The following is a 22,288-nucleotide window of genomic DNA, read 5'->3' on the forward strand; positions in this document are numbered from 1 at the left end:
GGTCTCTGGCTCCCTTCCTGTGAGTTCTCGGGACCTGGACAAACTTCCACAGAGCAGGACCAAGCAGATGGACCCATGCCAATAGTAAGCCATCCCCTTGCTTTGCAGGATCCCTGAGCTGCATGGGGCCTGTAGCCTTCCTGTCTTCCTCCACTCCATTCTGCCAAGATTCTGGGAACGTGAACTAATGAACAGCTCTCCAGCATTTATCAAGAACAAAATTACCACCAAAAGGTCAGCCTTCTATTTTAGGCCCAATGACATAAGGAATACTGTGCATGGAATCAGAATCCCAGGTTCGAGTCCAAGATCTGCCCACTTTGGCTTTGAGACCTGGGATGAATCCCTTCCTCTACTTTCTGCTTTTAGCTCTCAGTTTTAATAACCAGGTTCATGAGATTTCAGAACCTGAGCTAGTGGTGGTGGTGGTCTACAGGGCATTAGCTAGCTTATATCTCATCTGTGTTTGCTTATTACACTAGCGTACAATAACACTGAGAGATTCCACACAACCCTGCATGGCTGCCTTAGAAAACATAGAGACCAGGCATTGCAGGGCCCTGTCCTGACACAGCTCGAACTAGAGTGAGGTGACAGAGCTGCCCTCTCCTTGCTGACCTGACTTGACTCTGCTGTGGCAATTCAACTTCATTTCTGTCCCCATTCTTAGATTCCTAGACAAATCCACAGGGAGTTTTAACCCACAGAGACACTCTGAACCACAGACCGATCGGGAGGAAATGGAGCCTCTCCTCCAGCAGCCTAGGCTGGCCTGCAGTCCTCTGCATTTGCTGGGCCATTCCTCCAAACTGCAATTCCCTTTTGTCTCCTTTCTGTCTGTACAGGTTCCTTCCTGGCCCTTCGGAGCTTATGTGCTGGCTTCCAGTTTGAGCAAAAGTTCTCTCTCCACCCCAGACGACCTGTCCTATTTGGGCAGTGCATGAGAAACTTGACTGCAAAGACGTCTAGTATTTTGTCGAACAACTTTCGTCGCTTTAGCGGCTAGCACCTGACATCTTCTGAGCCCAGGAGGCTTTGGATATTTCTGATACTGCTGTTATTTCCTATTACTCCTGCAGTTGCAGAACCTGGCCACTAGGCATGGCCATGTGACTGAGTTGTGGCCATGAAACAGACATCAAAGTGGCATGTGGGATTTCCAAGAAGCCTCTTCAACAGGAAAGAGGGTACATCCTCTATTCTGCTTCCTGGAACACGGATGTGATAGCCAGAATCCAGCAGTCATCCTGACTATGAGGGGGAACTGTGTATGAGGGAAGGAAGAACACTGAGCATGGAGGAGCTGGGGTCCCTGATGTCTCATGGAGCCCTTACTTACCCAATTCCATGATGCTTTTCCCTGAGGGCCACATAAACCTCTCTTCTAGCACTTCCTCTGTAGTTGAAGCTAACCTTATCTGGCATTGTTGTGGGGAATGCCTTGTTAATCCTGGTCACACTATGCACTGGCTCTGACCTGATAGGGAGAAAACTGCCTGAGCCTATGGGGCTGGTGGTAGTGGTGGGGTGAAGGGATCTGGACATGGTGGGGTGCTGAAGAAAAAGGGGAGGGGCAGGTGACCCTACCTATGAACTCAGACCTTCAGGATATGTTCTCTTCCTTCTGTGGTAGAGGGGAATTTTTGGTAGAATCCAGGGGAGGGACTGAGTTTCTCTCTGAGCTCACACCAGAACTCAGAGATTATAAAATTGGACTAAGACCTTGGAACTGAAGGCCACGAGAGACTGCAGAGTATGCAGAGAGGGACACTGGAGGCTGGGGGTGGTGGTGAGCTGAACATTTTCTCATCTTCCAAGAAAGCAGGGCCACTGGTCTCTGTGACCTGCTCAGACCCATGTTGCCTTTCGGGTACTTGACTAAAATGTCACTGTTCCGGGTTAACAAGCACGTGCCCTTTTGGAGTTGTGGAACTGGCTTGACTCTGTATAGGGGATTCCACAGGGGCCTCTCAGAAGGTGAAGTGCAAGGGCCTGCTCAGCTCAGGAGTCACTCCAAGGATCCCTTACTCCGGTAACACAGGGAGGGCTACACCCTGCAGACCACTGGGGACTCACTGCTTTCAGGTGGGGCTGTACTGTTTCCCTTTGAAAACCAAAGCCCACCACCAGAGACACAAGCCCTAAAGCCCCACAGCAAAAGCAGTTGGTACCAGGCTCCATCAGGGTGTGTGCCAAGGGAAAGTGACAGCAGGTAGACTTCCGTCACAGCATGTTGACGTCAGTGTTGAACCTGAGCTTCCCAGGAGTTCCAGCTTGGGGTAAAACCACAGCATGGCGGGGCTCTTGGGCCCACCATCACCGAGAGGCCTGCATCCCTGGAAGCCTTTCTAGGCACGGCCCTGAAAGCAGCAGCAGGGAAGACTCAGCTGCTGCCTTCAGAAGTGTCTCAGTCTGACAAGAGGCTACCACACGGTGCCCTTTGTCAAGCTTCCTTTTCTAAGCAGTGGAACTCTGGTTTCTACAAGAGTGGAAAGAGGAAGTGCTCTGGCTATTGCAGAGCCTTGCCCGAGAGGGGCTTCCCTGATTCTCCCCAGAGTTTTCTGTGGCTCCCCGGAGGGGGGGAGGTCACACACCTTCCAAGGTTGGCTGGCAAAGCAAGTGAAGGAGGGCGGGAAGAGCCGAGAGCCTCCCCTGACTCCACAGAGACCTGGAGACTAAGAAGCCCTTCTGTTCTGTCAGGGAAACACAGCGTGCCAACCTGGGTCCTGGGAGATAGCAGGGGCTGCGACCTGCAGCCTAAGAACACAGCCCCCTTCCAGAGGGGTACATTTCCAATTCTTAAAAAGAAGGTGGGTATCTGGATTTTGATGTAAACTACTGAAGTTTTAAATGTGGACCCCCCTTTTTTTTGAAATAGGGTCTCCCCAAGGTGGCCTGTAACTTGCTATACAGCCCAGGGTGACTTTGAACTTCTGATCCTCCTGCTTCTACCACAAGTTCCGAGATTACAGGCATGCCCCACCGTGATAGGCTTAAGCAGTGCTAGGAACAGAAGGCAGGGTTTTGTGAATGCCAGGCTAGCACTACCTACTACCAGTCTGCACGCTCTTTTTGAAAAACAAGGAGTGGCCTATCTAAGTGGGGGGCAAAGCCTGCTTGCCCCTTGTCTGGGCACAAGCTCTGTCATGAGCCCCATCTTAAGCCTGTGGAGGTGCCCTGTGACAGCTCCTGGGACGAGTGCTGTGTGAGTCTGGAGCATAGCTAAGGACTCAGGCCGGGACAGAGGTGCTCCGCTGAGTCCAGGTGAGGACTCCAGGAGAGGAAGCACAGAGCTGCCACGGCCTTCACCGTGAATAGGGAGCTGAGGGCCACAGGCTCCTCTGAGCTTGCCTTTCATTAGCAGATTCACTCAGAGGCCATGGCTCAGACTTCTGGCCAGGCAGTGTTCACGTTTTCTCACCACACACTGAGATGCTGGGAAACAGTTAAAAAAAAAAAGAAAAAGAAAGACAGAAAGAAAGAAAGGAAGGAAGGAAGGAAGGAAGGAAGGAAGGAAGGAAGGAAGGAAGGAAGGAAGGAAGGAAGAAAGAAAGAAAGAAAGAAAGAAAGAAAGAAAGAAAGAAAGAAAGAAAGAAAGAAAGAAAGAAGAAAATCAATCAGCCTTGTGGCCTCCTACAAAAGCCCAAGACAGCCAGGGTGGCATGCACGGCTTTACTCTCCGCTCGCTGGTTCTTTCCTTGACTCTGCCTTTCACTGCTACTGCTATCTGCCAGGTCCCTGGGTGAAGTGGGTAGAGATACGACACTCTAAGACTAATGTCTGCTGTGACTCTGAACAGATGCTGCTTAGAAGGTCTGGGGTGACATGCAACTTTCTCACTCATGTGTCTGACCCACTATGTCTTTGGAGTGCATCCTTGGGTAAGATGAGGGTGGATGTGGGGAGACTAGGGACCAAGCAGGGAGTCACTGGGGAAAAGCCGCCTTGGGAAGACACCACCAACACTGTTAAAAAGCCCATAAGTGGTGCTGGAGAGACGCTGGACGGTTAAAGAGCTGGCTGCTCTCCCAAAAGACAGAGGGTTAATTTCCAGCGCTCACATGGTGACTCACAAACATGTAACTCAAGTTCTAGGGGGTTTGACACTCTCTTTTGGTATTCTTGGGCACCAGACACAGACAGACACACATTCAGGCAAACACTCAAACATATTTTAAAAAGCCCATAAGGGAGGCTAGAGAGAGCTCACAGGTAAGAATGTTTGCCGCAAAGCATCACAGCACAAGGACCTGAGTTTAAGTTCCCAGCACCCACATAAAAAGCGGGGTATACTGCATGTGTACCTGTACCCCCAGTGCTGTGGAGGTCAGAGACAGGAGGATCACTTGCTGGTGACAACCTCGCTCCAGTCTCAGAGAGACAGCCTGTTTCAAGGAAATAAGGTGGAGAGTGATTCAGCAGGACACCACTCTGGTCTCTTAGCATGCACCCTCATACGCATGTATACATATACTATCTGCTGTCAGACAAAGGAGAAAACAAAAACAACAACGGGGTCAGACAGACAGACAGACAGACAGCTCAGTGGTTAAGAGTGGGTAATGTTCTTCCAGAGGACTAAGTTTGGCTCCTAGCACCTAGGTCTAAAGAACCACAGCTACTTCTTTATATCTCCAGCCCTAGGGGATCCAGCATTTTTGGCTTCTGTGGGCACACACACATGTGGCACTCACTCTTCCTTCCACACATATACAAACAATAATAAACAAGCAAGGGACCAGCTTGAGACCTAGGTGCTGGGCTAGAGCTCCACAGAAACCCACATAGAAATGAAGGTCTACTGACATGTGGGCACCCTGTGGCCCAGGTCCCAGGCAGTTGTACCCCTTGCCGTCACTTCCTGCCTCTCTTTAGTGGGACTAAAGATGCAGTATTTCCTAGCTGTGAACTCTGGATCATCCTAAGGTCTTCACACTCAAGTACCATTACTGTAAAGGCCACTTTCTGCCTGCATCAGGGATGGAGGGGCAGACATGTAAACCAGGGGAAGGGGACACTCCTTAGCAGCTGCCATTCTCTGCTTTGAGACCCTTGCGGCAGGCGACGTGATGACTGGCTATGCCTCCAAACGCTTAAAGACTTTTATTTCTGGTTGTTTTTAAAGGGATAACATACAAAAATATCTGGGAACTTGTAGAATCTGATAGCCTATAGCTCTTTATCCATGGACAAATCCTCTTGGATTTTAGGGGGTATACGTGAAAACCTGCAGGAAAGAGAAAAGGTTTTCAGTATCCTGCTTTCTCCCTGTGCCATTTTGTTCTTGCTCAACCCTGTGGTCAGGTGAGGGCCTGGCTGTGTGGGCTACCACCCATGGAGATACCTGAGGGCCAGCTGTCCCTTTTACTGCTGGAGGACCTGACCTGTATGGATGTCAGGTAGTCCTCCCTGCCTTGGACAGGAGCACCTGCCATGGATGGTTGGCTGCCATATAGACCTGGGCAACTGGTTCTCGAGAGGCACTCTGGATTATTCTGCCTTTGGATTATTCAAACTGGGGGGCACCAGAGCATGGGCTTTCTCCCTAGGATGCCTGGGCATTTGCCTCTCCCAGCCCCTGCCCACTTCTGATGGCATTACCGTGTATACATGAGAGAGCACAGAGCTCCACAACAGTCTCTCAGCCAAGGCAATAGAAAGCTCACCAGCGGCCATCTTGGCTGCCTGTGTTCTGAGGCAGTGGACAAGGCTGAAAGAGCAGGAGAGGGGCTGTTAGATAGCTAGGGGGCATGTCTGGGCAAAGGGGACACAGAGCAGGGGGACTGGCTAACGGCCTCCCTGACAAGGATGTCCCTGGAGCCTGTGATGGCCAGGAGTGCCAGGTTTGCTAAGAAGTCTCTTATTAGCTCTGCCCTATCCTCTCAGGCCAGAAGCAGAGCAGCCTTGTTGGGTAGGTCTCATAATAGGATGCCTCAGCCCCGAGAATTCCACAAGGTGGTGGTATACAAGGGGTGGGGAATTCATTGTGAACTTCTGCAAAAGGTGTGTGGGGTTGGCCACGTACTTAACACTCCCTAGGGCAGCCAGCCACGTGCCTGGGGTCCCTTTCCCATCTGGACTGACAGGGCAGGGTGCTTGTTTCTAGCAGTACCATCTCACCAGAGCTCTTCCTCCTGTGTGTGCTAACCGACTCGGGTCAGGCCAGACTGACAGAGGGCCATGCTGCCTTACACTTTACTACTGAAAGAACCAAAGATGCTATCTGCATGGTGGGTGTTAGATGGGATCAGGGAGTGTGCTGAGTCACACAAAGACCAAGATGGGCACCATCCCAGAACATGCTTCAGAAGCTCAATGGACAGGATTCTTCTATCAGCTTCTGTTCCTGCAGCCCCATGAGACTTGACTAACCAGATGGTCAGTTTCTGTCATCTGTAAGGGAGAAGTCCTGAGAAAAGCAGAAATCTGGGTACACAGAAACAGGACCCAAGGGAAGAGGAGAGTTCCTAGGGCTTGGGCTGCTCCTGGGCGATCTGACCCCAGAGGACTTGCTTGCCCTGAGAACACATGAGAGCCCGTGTCTTTTCTTTGTATAAAGCTGTTCCACCCCCCAGAACTGATGAGGAGGAGAGCACTGTAGGCTAAGTGTCCAGGAGCTTGCATTTTGACTGCTGAACTGGAACTTGGTTTCAGCGAGGCAAGACTTCGATAGTGACTCAGACGCAGGGGTGTGTGGCAGGAGAAATGATTTAGATCTTTTGACAAAGCAAGGCCACTCAAGACTGAAGCCTTGCTTTGTCACCATGTGACTGAAGGCTTTAGTCAATAACGTGAGACCTGGCAGCTCTCCTATGGTACCTTTAACTGTCTAAGGCTAGTGGACTTTTTCTTTTTTTTAAAGACAGGGTAGCTCCAAACTCACAGGAGGCTGCCTCTGCTTCCCAAGTGCTGGGATTACAGGAGTGCACTACCACGCCCAGTGTGACTTAAGATTTTTATATCAAAGCCACCATTGAGAACATGGACTTCTTGTTATCTGGAACCTGATGTGTAAATGTCAAATTCAATGCTTTCAATACACCCAGGACTGTTCTGTATATCTGACAGAGATGTCTATAATAGGCTTAAATATATGAAACTCAAAATTCAACCAGTTTGACCTGGTTTCGAACAGTCAAACATGGTTCAACACCTACAGAAAGGACTATTAGAATAATTAATGTTGGTCCAAAGGAGGGAGGGACAGGTGGCGGGCATGCAAACAAGTAGCTTTCTCTAATTCTCTCCTCTCCTCGCCCCTGCGGTCAGCACACGCACGTGTGTACACCTCTGCAAGCCCCTCTCTTTCCCATTTCTCATTTCCCCAAATCAGCAGTTTGGAACTGTTTGGAAGTAACTTTGGCATATCAGAGAGAGATATGTGTGCTTCTGAATGAAAATCCACAAGTGGCCCCCCGTGAGGCCTGGGAGGGCTCCTCAGAGCGGCTCCAGCGGCCCTACTTGCTGTGCTTCCTTGCAAATGCCAAGCTAATGCCTGAGGCATTAAAATCACTCTGGCTCTTGTGCATCTCTAGTTTTGACTTATTTTTTAAAGGATGATTAATATTTCATCATAAAAGTATTGATTTCCTTTAACTAAGAGACTTCAAGTTTGTTGCATCCTTAAGCATGATTTTATTATGTCTCGGGCCAAATGTTTTCTTTTCTCCTCCCCCCAAAAGGATGCTTTTGCCTTTGATATAACATGTGTCAAGAAGAAAAGAGGAATTGATTCACAGAATTTTGCATTACATGCAACTTTGAAGGCAGATATCCAGTTTGTGGATTTGAAGAGATGGCTCTTAAACCAAGTCCACTTTACCCTGTAAAGCTGTCCTCCTCAGTCAGGCCACCAAATTCCAACACAAACGAGACACAGGCAGCACCAAGAGGATGATATGAGGGATGTGCACAGCCAACACCACAGATCTCATCCCATCTTTCACAAAAAGCAACAGAAATCTTGCTGGCTGGAGTACCCTGAAGCTACTGTTCCCTACTCATGTAAGCTGGTGGCTGAGGCCAGCAGTGGAGTTGGGCTAGTGCTCAGTTTTACAGAAGCCATCCAGGAAGCAGGCGGAGGGCAGTAACTGGCAAGGCAGCTAGAGCTCTGCACTGTTTAAATATTGAACATCCTCTCTCCTTCCTCCGCATTCATTATTAACCGGGACCTGCAGAGCTATGTGCACTGACTTCATTTCTTCCCAAGAATCCAAGATGCAGTGGTCAGTGCCCGGGGCTGGGAACGAGGTTGAGTGGAGATTGGGGTTCTCTCTCTCTCTGTCTCTCTCTCTCTCATTCCCCTCTCTAGAAATCCTTTCCAGTCAGCCCCACATTTTTAGAGCCTTAGATTCCTGGAATTATCTCAACTTCTTCCTGACCTCTGGTGCCTGAACATTGGTGATTAGTGCCCCAAATATGGACAGGCTGGGCATTTCCCCCTTCCCCACAAGAAGCAGTGGCAGAAGGAAGCCACAGGAAAGATTACCAGGCCAGCTGGCCTTGGAGGTGTCATGGTGACGGGTGCTCCATCATTTGGGACCACTATAGATTCCCAGCCCTGTCTAGGTAAAAGTCATGTCAGGATGTTACATGAAAACAAACAAGTATTTGGGTTGAGATAAAGGAACCCAGAGCCACCAAATGTCCTTTGCTCAGCTACTAGACAATTGGGAAGGAGCTGGCAGATGTCAGGGACCCAGGTCAGCCATTAGGATCATCTAGGCCATGTTTGGATCACTCCTCCTGAAGATGCAACTGTGAGAACACAGACCTAACATCTTTCTGTAGAACAAGGCGGTGCCTTTCCTGGGCAACAGATGGCAGGAGAGGAAGACCCCTCCTGGCCCTGGATTGGCAGCGTGGCTGGTTACCAGTATTCCTTTTTCTTGGGTTTTTATCTGTTCAAGGGATTTGTCCTAGATGGCCAGCCTGAGGCTGCCACTGCAGCACTACACTTGAGGTTGGTGTTTCCCCTGCCTAAGGGCTAACTTTATCCTTCCCTGCATCCTCTCCCAGTCTCTTCATTGAGCCCCCGTGCTAAGTGTGGCCAACACTGACTCCTAGACCGAGGACTCAAGCATCCACCTGGCCTTTGCTTTCCTTGGACAGCCCTCTGGTTCTCTGACAGGCTTCTTCAGGCCTCCATCTCCGAGGTGCTCCTTGATGAAGCTGTGTCTTCCTAGCTCCTAGAACACAGCCTGAAAACCTCCTATGTGAAACAGCTCTTCTGAACCCGGGGCTCATGAGTGCCTTGCAGCTTGTTCTCTAGCTGCGCTGTTCTGACACGGGCTTTTTCTGCCTCAACTAAATCAGAAAAGGCTTTCTCCTGGTGCTGGCACACTGCCCCAGGACTGATATTTCACTGATGGATTTAATGTCTGCAGACCAAAGGCCCCCTATATTTCTGAAATTTCTATTTGTCTCTATGTCTGCAAGAGAACATGCCCTGCACAGACACTCTCATGAAGGGCTTCTATTTTGCTATTAACCTTCTTGGCAGGAAGGAGAAGGAAAATAGAAGCGAGGCATGATAGAAGGATCTATCTAGAAGCCCAGGCTGGCAAACATGAGCAAGCATATGAAGGGGCCTTGTCTTGGTGGCACCTGAAGAGCTGGGTGAACGAGAACCCAGACCCAGGTGGGTCCTGTTAGACACACCCACTTAACCCTATGGAATGGCTTCTACTGGGGTAACCAGAAGCATGGATCATTGTGATGTGACTTGTTGAGCAGCAGAAACCACCCTGGTACCAGTGTGAAGAGGCTCAGTACATTTTGGCTGATCTAGATAGATGGTTAGGACTGAACTTTGCCCCCTCCCAAATTCTTATGCTGAAGTTCAGACCTCTGGGGCCTCAGAATGGGAAATGGTTTGCAAACAGGGTCATTCTGCAGATGGAGCTGGGTAAGTTGATGGGTTCGAATCCAGTACAATTGTGCCTTATGAAAGGCAAAGGTCTGGACCCAGTGATACTCACTATAGTGGCTTCCCTCTGAAATGTCCCCCTGAACTCCTGTACAGCAGCAGTGTGCAAAGGTGGGCTTTGGAGGGCCTAGACTGTGAGAGCTTTGGTCTTTTAGTTGGATGAGTGCATTGATGGATTCATGGTGGGATGACTTTAGCAGGGACTGCGTGCAAACTACGAGTGGAGGCCTAGCTTAAGGTCACCGTGGGTGTGGCCTAGTGGCACTTTGGCCCTGGTCCCTGCTTGCAGCTGCCATGAGATAAGCAACTGTCTTCCACCATGTCCTTCTGCCACAATGCTCTTGCCTTACCATAGACAGGAAAGCAATGGAACTATGTGATATGGACTGAGACCCCTAAAACCAGGGATCATGATAGAGCCTTCCTCCTTAATATGATTCCATCTGGTATTCTGTCACATCAGGGAAAAGCTGTCTCACCAGTACACAGGGAGAGAATACCATGTGCCGAAGCAAATGGCAGGTGACACCAAGGGCCACCAGTAATCTCCAGAAGCCAGGGAGAGGCCGGCAGCAGGTTTCTCTTCCAGCCTCACAAGGAGCCAATCCTATCTACCCTTTGACCTCGGACTTTTGATCTTCAGAACCGTTAGACAATACACATCTGTTGAAGCTACCTAGTACATATCTTGCTAGAGCTACCTCAGGAAACAAAGACAGCAGGGGGTTGTGCAACTGTTAAAGATGAAGTTAAGGAGAGGGGGTCATAACACAAGAGCCACAGCACTGTTAAAACAAGGGCTTGTGCTGGGTGTGGTGGCTCATACCTTTAGTTCTAGCATTTCCAAGGCAGGGGCAGGCAGATTTCTGTGAGTTCAAGGCCAGCCTAGTCTAATCTATATAAAGAGTTCTAGGTTGCACAGTAAGATTCTGTCCATTCCCCACTCTCCCCCACTCTATCTCAGGAGTTCTGCTTCTTGGAGAGAACACATACACATCAGTGTGCTCAATGATGCTCACTGTGGCCCTGGGCAGTGAAAGCCCAGGGCCACTGAAACGCTTGGATAAAAAGACTCAGGTATCTACTGTGGACTAATGCAGGCAATGTAAACAACAACCCAGATTTCTAACTCATGGCGGTGCTGTAGAAAGTGATTCCCAAGTATGACTACATAACTTACAAAGATGGACCAGAACACCAGACAGTAATGGCCCTAGCTCCTCAGCCTGAGCCTGTGTGGCTAGATGTGTCTGGAAATTATGATCTTTATGTATTAAAAGCCAAGCAATACATACACACAAATTATGTTTTGCCCACAGGTGGGCTTTGGACAGCTACAACCAAACATTAAATTTCCATAGGAAATAAGCATGTGCACTCAGAGCAAATGGTATCAACTCCGCCCAACAGCTCAGAAATAGTTCAGGGTTGGCTTTACCACCAATGAATTAGAAAAAATATTTTGGTTTTTAGAGCTATTTAGATTTCAGAACTGTGGAGACAGACTTATGGCCCCAGGCTGCGGGTGCTTATACATAATGTAGCTACATAGAGAAGGATTTGGAAAGGGATCAGCCAAACCATGAGTGAGGGGTGTTGAGGGGTAGAGCAGCAATTGGGGAGCACAGTCAAAGACAGCCATATCCTTTGTAATGTATTAATCTGTGTATATGTGTGTCTGTGTATAAAGCATATGTGTTTGTGTGTTGTTTGTACATATACATGTATGTAGGCCAGAGGTTGATGCTGGGTGTCTTACTCTACGTTCTGTGTCTTGTTTTTTGAGACAGAATTTCTTACTGATGGCTGGCCAGTGAGTTCTAGGGACCCTCTTGTCTACACTATCCTTCCTGCTGTCTCCAATGCTAAGGTTTGTGTGCTACTAAAGATATATGTGCCACCATGCCAGCTTCTTACATGGGTGCTATGGATGTGAGCTTCAGTCCTCATGGTTGCAAAGCAAGCTCTTTACCCACCAAGTCATCTCCCCAGCCTCTGCTTTAATATTTTTAAGAACCTCAGGGGCAACACACATGCACGCACGCACGCACGCACGCACGCACGCACGCACGCACGCACGCACACACGCACGCACACAGAGAAAGTGTGTGTGTTTAATGAGAAAAAGAAAACCCAGAGAAGGCAGGGATGGGAAGTGAACTGCAGTGTCTCCAACCAGCTCTTGTGATGGATGATGGGTGCTGGGGAGTGAGCTGCAGAAGCTGCAGTTCCATAGGTAATTTTCTGTGTTCACTCATTAAAGCACAAAAACAAGGACGATAGGGCCTGTCGTCACGTGAAACAGCTGACCAGTCCATCTGTTCCTATCATGGCAGCTCATCCCAGGGCTCGGTGACCTCTGTGGAGCGAGCTGCTCCCCACCCTGCAGCCCTGGCATGCTCACCCTGGCGGCTCAGCAGTGCTGCCCCGCACCCCATGGCTATGAAATACGGCCCCTTCCCTGACAGCTAACATGCCCCACTCTGATTCATCATCACTCCTACTCTCTCTGTCCTTTATTTTTCTGCCCTCTCTGGCCTTTGATTGCTTTTCGGGAGTTTATCATATTGAACTTTTATCCCTTTCCAGGAAACCCTATTATTTTTTTTCTTCCCTTTCTCAATTAATAAATAATCGCCAGAGCACTTCTTTGGACAGAAGCACATCCTGCCTCCTGTGAGCAGCAGAGGCTTCTTCTGGGACTCCTGGGGGCCTGTGTGCAGGGCACATCACCTGTCAGATGTGGAGACCTACTGCTAGTTACACTTGGGGTGCTGCCAGTCCTTTACTCCATGTCTTGGGAGACAACTGCATTTTCATGGCCACCCCTAGGGAGAGGACAGCATTGCAGGGGAGTCCAAGTGCTGAATATAGACAGAAACAGGCACAGCAGGACTTTGGAGACTAAGGCACGGATATTGAGTATCTCCCACAGACTTGTATACTGAAGGCGTGGTCTGCAGTGCAGAAATGGTCAGAGGCAGACCTTCGTAGGAGATAATGGGGCTCTCACCCCAACACTGGATTAACCTATTAGTGAACTGAATGGGCTGCAGGAAGTGAGGAGTGACTGGAGGAAGTGAGAGATGTGCCTTTGGTGGTAGATCCCATCTCTTCCCTCTTCCCCAAATCTCTCATGACCAACACCTTAAGATGTTCACCTTAAGGTGAACAGCTTTGCTATACCCAGAACACTCTGTGCCATGACGGAGGACAGACAGACATGGGATCTAGGCTTATCACTGATGCTGACACTGTATAGTGGCTGGATCCTTGAGACTTAGTATTCATATGATGGTTCATCTTGGTAGGAATGAGAAATACCTAAGAGATCAGTAAGATATACTCTGGGAGTGTCTGTGATGTTTCTGAGATAATTAAGTAATAGGGGGAGATGTGCCCTGAATCTATATTCTCTATTCCATAGGCTAGGAGTACAGATGGAAAGTGTGTGTGTGTGTGTGGGAGCCCATAGTACAGGCATTCTCTCTCTCTTTATACATTTACACTTATATATTTTTATGTGTGCAGATGCACACATGTGCACATGCACATGCTGCAGCACGAGAGAAGCATAAGTTTTCTCCTACCATGTGGATTCTGAGGATCAAACTTACATTGTCAAACTTGGTAACAGTTACCCACTAGGTGATCTTCCTGGCTCAGATAGTCTCTCTCTGCTTCTTGGATGCCATGTGGTGAGCAGCCCTCCTAACCACAATGGACTGGATCCCCTGAAACCACTAGCAAAATGAATCCAACCTTCCTGAAGTTATTCATGCCATACATCGCTGTGCAGATAAGGAATGTCTCAGAAAACTGTCACTGGGAGCATGGTATGGTGTCCTGCAGGCTCTGAGCACACCAGCCCTAACTGCCTCCATGGCATCGGTGTGAACTGGACGGAGCTGCTGGCACATTGTCTCAGTACCTGGGAGCCGCTTCTAGAGCAGTGAGCAGGTACTCCAGCTGCTGCCTCCTGTCCCACATCCACAGTTCCGTGCATGCTTCTGAGGTCTCACTAGAGCTCACAGAAGTAGAGCTAATGCCCTTCCCAGAAGCCATGCTTCTGGGGTTAGACCACAACCAACCGACTTCTGGAAAGGTATGAAATACAAACTCATTGTGACTTACAGGAAGGAGAAGGAACAGGAGGCTCTTACCAGTCAGAACAGAGGATTTCTCTTTAGTCAAAAAGAAACGGGGAAAAGGCAAATTTAGAAGAGGAAGGGTGCCAGGTGAGTCTGGACAGCATCAAGGTTTCCAGATTGTTCTGGCATGTGCAGCAGGGTCCAAGTGCTTTTTTCCTATTTGGATGTCTGTAAGGAAACATGGCCTAAATGGACACAGATGAGTGTGTGTGCTGCCTGGTGGTGGCTTCATGACAGTCCAGCTAGTTGGAATGGTACTTCTGACACAATGTTTTTCAGAGAAAGAGATTCACTGTGTAGCCCAGAAGAGTGTCAAACTCTTGGCAATTCTCCTACCTCACCTCCTGAGTTCTGGAAGAACTGGTACATGCCACTATATCCAACGGATACAGTATTCTCCACCACGCTCCATTTAGGGCATTTTCACTCATCCAGTTCTGATGTAATTAGTGGGGGATGGGCACTGTGCCATCTCTGTGAGCAAGTCAGATGCGTTCTTCTCACTCCCCACTCTGCCTTGCTGCCCATTTTCTTCTATATGGCACGAGTATCTCATTTTTCTAGTCAGGCTAAGCCGAGGAACATTCCCTCCAACAGGACTCAGAACATAACCAGGTCAGGAGTACTCACATGCTCTTGGCTGAAGGGGAAGAAGAGGGACAATTACCTCAGGCCAGCTTCTCTGGCCACAGTGATGGTGGCAAAGAGAGTTCTCTGGTCAGTCAAAGTGGCAGGAGCATCACACAGGCAGTGAGGCTCTCATCTGCTGAGGATCCAGGCAGCCTGTAAGCCAATAGCTTTCTTGTATGCAGGGCCTTGGCTAGGACATATGTTGCCTGGATTTGCCCCTTCTCCTCAGAGAAGCCTTCCTTATCCCTAGCTCCAGGTAACAGTGCTTTCCTGAATATCACTCCAGCTCTTGGAACACCACCCCAGGGCACCAATCATGATGGACAATTCTGGAGCCTCTATGGTGGCCACAGAGCCTCCATGATCCAAAGGGACTGATGAGCTTGGCTTACCCAAGTCCCCAGTGAACAATGCCTGGCACATACAAAGGGACATACAATGGAGTATTCAAGTTTTGCTGGCTCCTTCCCTCCTCATCTGATCACCCATCCACCCATCTCTTTATATATCCATCTATCATTCCATTCATCCTGCTCCTATTCATCTGTCTCCTCCCCATCTTCCTCTATGTGAGGGCTCGCATCTATATATCTATCTAATGTTTACTAAACACCACCGAGATGCCTGGAATAGTCCAGGTCCTAGATTCCAGGAGCTGGAATTTATCATTATACAAAGCCCAGATCTGCCTTCCCCAGTTTACAGTGGAATAATGGTTTGGGTAGGATGTGGAGGGGAGAAGATGAGGAGGAAAAAATGTGGAGAATAGTGAGTGCTACAGCGGTGCTGAGTAGGCAGGGGGCTTCCCTGGCCTACAGACTGTTCAATTTCCCTCCTAAAAGGACAAGGAAGGGGAGGGCCATTGGACCCTTGCCTTCGAGTCTGACCACTCCTCCCAGCCATTTGCATGCAATGCTGTCTTAATTGTTTATGGCACAGCGATCTTAGGAGAGGATAGAATACATAGGTTGTGAGAAGCCTAGGGGAAGGGGCTCTATCTGTGTGGCTCTGAGGAAGCCATCTTCCATGCTGGATAAAGGCTTTCAGTGCAGCTGCTTTGAGATCACTTACCCACTTGTCAGTAGCCTTTCACCCATGCTCTGTCAGTGATCCCAATACACTCATTACATTCTGTTATCCCTGGGATCTTAGGAGGAAGAGACAGATGCTGTACACAGTTCTCCCAGGGAACAACAGGATGCACGTCATCTTCGAGTGAGATGGGAACCTGTGGTGGCTTCCAGTACAGGAGACACACAAATGGACTTGGACCTTAAAAGGATTGTTCCCACCAGGGTACTGTGGTGGTTTGGAAGAAAATGGCCCCCAAAGGAAGTGGCACTATTAGGAGGTGTGGCCTTGTTGGAGGAAGTGTGTCACTGTGGAGGTGGGCTTTGAGGTCTCCTATGCTCAAGCCAGGCCAGTGAGACAGACCACTTCCCATTGCTTGCACAAGATGTAGGACTCTCGGCTACTTCTACAGCACCATGTCTGCTGCATGCACCATGTTGCAACATGATGATAATGGACTGAACCTCTGAACTGTAAGCTACCCCATTAAATGTTCTCCTTTGTAAGAGTTGCCATGGAAATGGTGTCTTTTCACAGCAATAGAAACCCTAAGACAAAGCTTGTTCAATCCACCAGCTTTCTATTTTTCATGGTGCCAAGCCCATCTCCACCAGGTTAGCTGGGGTCAACTCCCCATCTGCTTACATATTAGCTATGTCTGCTCTGACTCAAGGGCAGAGTTTCTTTGTGATGGAAATCATATGGTTCTAACAAGTCTAAAATATTTACTATTTACTCCTTCAAGAAAACAGCTTGACCAGGCATGATGACACATGTCTTTAATTCCAGGACTAAAGAGCAGGGATCTTTTTGAGTTGAGGCCAGTCTGGTCTACATATTGAGTTTCAGGCCAGCCAGGGCTACATAGCAAGACACTGTCTCAAAAAACTCAAAATTAAAACAAAAAAACAAAACAAAACAAAAACCCAAACAAAAAACAAGCCTGGTAGTGGTGGGGCATGCCTTTAATCCCAGCACTCAGGAGGCAGAAGCAGGTGGATCTCTGAATTTGAGGCCAGCCTGGTCTAGAGTGAGTTCCAGGACAGCCAAGTCTACACAGAGAAACCCTGTCTCAAAAACAAACAACCCCCCCAACCCCAAAACAAAAACAAACAAACAAAACCTCAAAAAACAAAAAAAAAAACAAAAAAACAAAAAACCCCAAACCCCACCAAAACAGTAACAACAAACAAAAAAACAAAACCAAACAACACCTCCCCCAACAAACAAAAACCAATAAACAACAAAAAAGAAAACAGCTGGGTCCTTGCCTAGGAGACAGGCGCAGGCAGGTAGAGTCAAGGATGCTGCCCAGCTTTGGTTCTATGTTCAGTCAGTGGCTCTGGATACCAGCTGATCTGCACAGGGACATGTTCTCAGCTGTCTGGCCTTTCCCACTAAGTATGGGCTAAGGTCCCATGGGCAGCCTGTCCTGAGACTGGCTTGGTGGCCAATTGTTTTCCTGTTCAAAGGGCTGTGTGACAGTCAGCCTGGCTTTTGAAGGCCCCAGTGGCTCACTGGACCTCTGACAGATTCTGAACAATTGCCATCATCCCTGTGAGGCTTCATCCTGCTACTTTCTGAGGACCCATGCACATGTGGTTGTCACATCTCGGCCATGCCACCTTCCTGGACACACTGCGTTTACCTACAGTCTTCCTCCTGTGTGCCCCACCATCTCACGGGACTACTGCTACTGTGGTTTAGGTATTTATTCCCTTCCCAGAAACCACAAACTCCTGAGAGATGCATCGTCTAGAATAGAGATTCTCAACCTGTGAGTTGTGAACCCATTGACAAATCTCTATCTCCCCAAAATATTTACATTACAATTCATAACAGTGGCAAAATTACAGTTATGAAGTAGCAATAAAAATGACTTTAGGGTTGGGAGTCACCACAAATGAGAAACTGTGTTAAAGTGTCACAGCATTGGGAAGGTTGAGAACCACTGCTCTAGGATCTTCCCCTCTCCAGTTTTTGAAACAGAGAGTAATACAGAATTGTGCCCATTAGAAGTTTGCTAACTGCCACTGAACTGGCCACTCCTAAAACTGGATCTAGGGTTTCTGTGTCCCACCCTAATACCCAGCCCCCTTTCTATTCCAAGCATGTGAGGGAGCACACTCCTGTATAAGAGGGAGGCCATCAAAAAAGGCAGCTGGTCCATGGGAGGAAGGGAACTCAGTCATGTAATTTACTGTGCCAGGGTACCCACAGCTGGTGTGGTCACTGCAGTTGTTGCCAGGAGTCCTCTTGGGAAGCCACATACAAGAAACTCAGGACAACCTCCCTCTCTATCCAGTCCTCAAGCTTCAGTGGCCAGCAGAAGAACCTGGAAGCCTCTAAATCCAGCAGTGACACTCCTGTCACAGCTTTGATTTCTCCTCACAAGTTTAATGGGGCTGGACTGGCAAGACAGTTCAGTAGGTCCAAGCACTTGCCATGCAAATCTGATCCTGGAACCCAAGGAAAGGTGGCAGGAGTGCCTTCTGACTCCACATGCACTCCATAGGGCATGAGCTGTTATGGAATAATCCTTTTGTACACTGTGAAGATGTGTCTTTGCCAAGGTGACTTCTGATTGGTTTAATAAAAGAGCTGACTGGCCAATAAATAGGCATGAAGAGATTAGGGGGGAGAGATAAACTGAGAAGACACTGGGAAGAAGAAGGGCAGGTAACAGGGGTCACCAGCCAGATGAGGAAGCAGAAGATGAATATATGCTGTGTTGAAAAAAAGTACTGTCACATTGTAGAGTAGAGATAAAAAATATGGGTTAATTTAAGATGTAAGAGCTAGTTAGCAACAAGCCTAAGCTATCAGCTGATCATTTATAACAATAAGTCTCTGTGTGGTTATTTGGGAGCTGACTGGTGGGACATGAAAAACTCCATCTATAAATGGCACTCAATGTCTGGGGCCATGTATATCCACATAAAGCCTGAGAAAGTTAAAAAAAAAAAGTTCAGAACAGAGAGTCAAAAGCCACTGGTGACCACCTTCTCTAGGCTAAGTTCCATGCTAGTGGCAAACAGAGGCATGGCTCTTTTAAGAGGCCCTGCTACTGAGCACTTAAATGGGGTTTATGAGCAGTGGGTGGTGTACTACTTGGTGGCAGTGTGGACTCAAAAATTTCCCAGCGTTGGGGTGATAAACACAGCTCCCACTGGTATCTCTGCCTTGAGGCTAGGCTCTCAGAGAACTGAGGAGGGGAAGAGCCAGGTGACAGCATATCATGAGCTAAGCTGGGCTGCAGTTTAAGTTTTGCTCATGTAGGCAGAAAAGATTACAGATATACAATAAAGGCAGATCCAGATGAAAGAAAGCTCTAAATAGGTTACAGTATATTAAAAAATGTACATAGACTTGAGAAGGAAAGGAGAAAGGATATAGACAGTCATAGGAAAAAAAAAGAATAGTTTAAAAATAATGAAGTCCTAGCCGGGCGTTGGTGGCGCACGCCTTTAATCCCAGCACTCGGGAGGCAGAGCCAGGTGGATCTCTGTGAGTTCGAGGCCAGCCTGGGCTACCAAGTGAGCTCCAGGAAAGGCGCAAAGCTACACAGAGAAACCCTGTCTCAAAAAAAAAAAAAATAATGAAGTCCTTAAAAAGGAATAAAGTAATATAAAAGAAAAAAAGCCACATAAAGATGGAAAATACACAGGGAGTCTGGATCCTGTATGTTGTCTTTAAATTTTTTGATTGCTGATGAAAAAGTGACAGCTGCTAAAACACATTGGATTAGGGAGGCTGCTGGATTAAACCTATATATTCTAAAAATGTCTTAACTTCAAAATGGAAGTCAAAAGATGTGTTGCTTTGGGGGAGAGGTTATGTTTTTATTCCCACAGAAAACAAAAGGCTAAGGATTCATTCAAGATTAAAGATGGTCAGGTTTGATTGAGGAAGAACCCCTGAAAATCCTAGCTACAGACATTAAGAAATAAACCTAGAAAAACTACCAAACATGTGACATATATTTTACCTACTTAAACATAAAACAAAAAAATTATCTTTGGCTAATTTGTGTACAACACACAGTCTGTACTTGTATTAATGCAGATATGCATGTTATCTTTAGAAGTTTATACATTTTTAGAGCAAGGGGACCAGACACAGATAAAAATGGATGGCCCAGATGATCCAACATCTCAGAGCACTTCTGCAGTTTCCCCAGAGTTCTACACCCAGAACAGCTTCAAGGCTGCTAGTTAAGATGATCTAGCCTCACAGGCTACTCTGGCCAAGACTTAACCATTATCTTAATTTTTCTCAAGGTTCCCCCAAAGATACAAGCACCCACAGACAACAGGAAGTAGTCTAGAGAAAACAACGCCCACATTCCCAAAAGATGGGTTATGGATGTTTGTCATCATTTGGCAGTGGGAGACTACAAGATGTTATTGGCCATGGTAAAAAAAAATTAAACAAAGGAGTTAAATTCAAAGATCTCTTTCTAAAGGAAAAAAGGAGGATATGATATAGAAATGATGCGATAAAAGGGTAGATTATTGAATCTACTTTAATCCAAAAAGCAACTATTAATCTCAAAATACATTGGTATAGATTTTGATTTATTGATACCAATTTAAAGTTATTTTTCTTATATTGTATGTATGTTTCTATTCTTGTTTGGGGTATTGTGCTTATGTAGCTCATTTTAAAATGTAATGTATAATTAAGAAATACAGGTTAATTGCCGTGGGATGGTCTGTATGTCAAATCTGTTGCTCTGATTGGTCAATAAATAAAACACTGATTGGCCAGTGGCCAGGCAGGAGGAAGTATAGGCGGGACAAGGAGGAGAAGAATTCTGGGAAGTGGAAGGCTGAGTCAGAGAAACTGCCAGCTGCCACCATGACAAGCCGCATGTGAAGACACCGGTAAGCCACAAGCCACATGGCAAGGTATAGATTTATGGAAATTGATTAATTTAAGCTATAAGAACAGTTAGCAAGAAGCCTGCCATGCCCATACAGTTTGTAAGCAATATAAGTCTTTGTGTTTATTTGGTTGGGTCTGAGCGGCTGTGGGACTGGCAGGTGACAGAGATTTGTCCTAACTGTGGGCAAGGCAGGAAAACTCATCTATGATAATAGAACTTGTAGTCATGCTAGGTATGTTCTCAACAGATATATTTAGATAGATAGATGGTCTTCAAACACTTCCAAGACCTACAGAATATGGCATTTAAAATGTTTTAATAACATAAGGCTTTTCATGACAGTGAGACATGTCTGCTCTTGGCAGCACCAATTTACTTAAAAAACGATGACAGGCATTGAAGAAATTCTATATAGAGTTTGTTTGCTTTATGGCAAAAACTAGCCATTGAGTTAAAAACAAAACTGCCCTTGCCTCAGTTGCTAACAGTATACTGTCCAAACTGGACTAGCAGGACACAAAAGAGAGTGACTGCCAAACTTTGCCAAGACAAGGTAAGACAGTCCTTCAAAATTCCCTGCTTCTCAGAAATGTCTGTCAGATATTCTAGGTCTATATACCAAAGACAGATGCCCCATTGTAACAGAAGAACTCTGGGTGACTGTCCAGGCAGCCAGATGTCCCTGTCATTAGGTAATATTATACCCTTCTGGAATCATTGATGGAGTAAAGACTAAATAATTAGATTTAAAGTTTCCTTAGTTATGATAAAAGGTAAATTAGGTATAAAACTTCAGACTCACAAAGATAAGATAGATAATAAAGTTTTTTTCTAATTTTGCCAAATACAAATGAAATGGATATTGTAACAATAACTCATACTTGATAACTGTTTTGTTGTATATAATTTTACTATGTTAAAGTTAAAGCCTTCCTTTTTAATTAGACAAAAGGGGGAAATGTTACAGAATAATCCTTTTGTATATTGTGAAGGTGCCAAGGTGCCTTCTGATTAGTTAAATAAAAGAGCTGACTGGTCAATAGCTAGGCAGGAAGAGATTAGGTGGGAGAGTCAAACTGAAAGGACACTGGGAAGGAGAAGGGCATAATGGGGTTGCCAACCAGATGCAGAGGAAACAGGAGATGAACATGCTGTGTTGAAAAAAGGTATTGCGATGTGGTAGAATGTAGGGAAGAAATATGGGTTAATTTAAGATGTAAGATCTAGTTAGCAATAAAGCCTAAGCTATTGGCTGAGCATTTATAATTAATAATAAGTCTCTGTGTGGTTATTTGGGAGCTGACTGGCAGGATAGAACTGACTGGCAGGACACAAAACCTCCGCCTACAATGAGCAAACCTGTATATATGTATATATTGCACTAATAATAATAATAATAATAATAATAATAATAATAATAATAATAGTTTGGCTGGCCCTGCACAAGTCCTCAAGCTGAGGACCATCCTATAGGCTGGAACTACTTTTTTTTCAAGACAGGGTTTCTCTGTGTAGCTCTGGCTATTCTGGAACTCGCTCTGTAGACCAAGCTGGCCTTGAAGTTAGAGATTCGCCTGCCTCTGCCTCCTGAGTGTTGGGATTAAAGGCGTGTGCCATTAT

The 22,288-nt window shown here is 47.0% G+C and overlaps 1 protein-coding gene across 19 annotated transcripts in view; it reads right to left on the bottom strand.

Moving 5' to 3' along the window:
* The window catches only part of Clec16a (C-type lectin domain containing 16A), a 223,379-nt gene that overhangs the window by 17,497 nt on the left and 183,594 nt on the right, over nucleotides 1–22,288 (bottom strand). For 2 of the 19 annotated variants that reach the window (XM_042283539.2, XM_042283533.2), the window contains 2 exons: nucleotides 5,602–5,710; nucleotides 5,089–5,227 (listed from right to left, as the gene is read on the bottom strand). The exons of the other annotated variants lie outside the window; for them this stretch is intronic. In XM_042283539.2, the coding sequence (XP_042139473.1) occupies nucleotides 5,170–5,227; nucleotides 5,602–5,710 (167 nt within the window). In that variant the 3' untranslated portion in view covers nucleotides 5,089–5,169. Of the gene's footprint in view, nucleotides 1–5,088; nucleotides 5,228–5,601; nucleotides 5,711–22,288 lie in introns of those variants that run through there. 19 annotated transcript variants of the gene reach the window in all.

Source organism: Peromyscus maniculatus, chromosome 8, assembly GCF_049852395.1.
Source record: "Peromyscus maniculatus bairdii isolate BWxNUB_F1_BW_parent chromosome 8, HU_Pman_BW_mat_3.1, whole genome shotgun sequence".
NCBI lineage: Eukaryota > Metazoa > Chordata > Mammalia > Rodentia > Cricetidae > Peromyscus > Peromyscus maniculatus.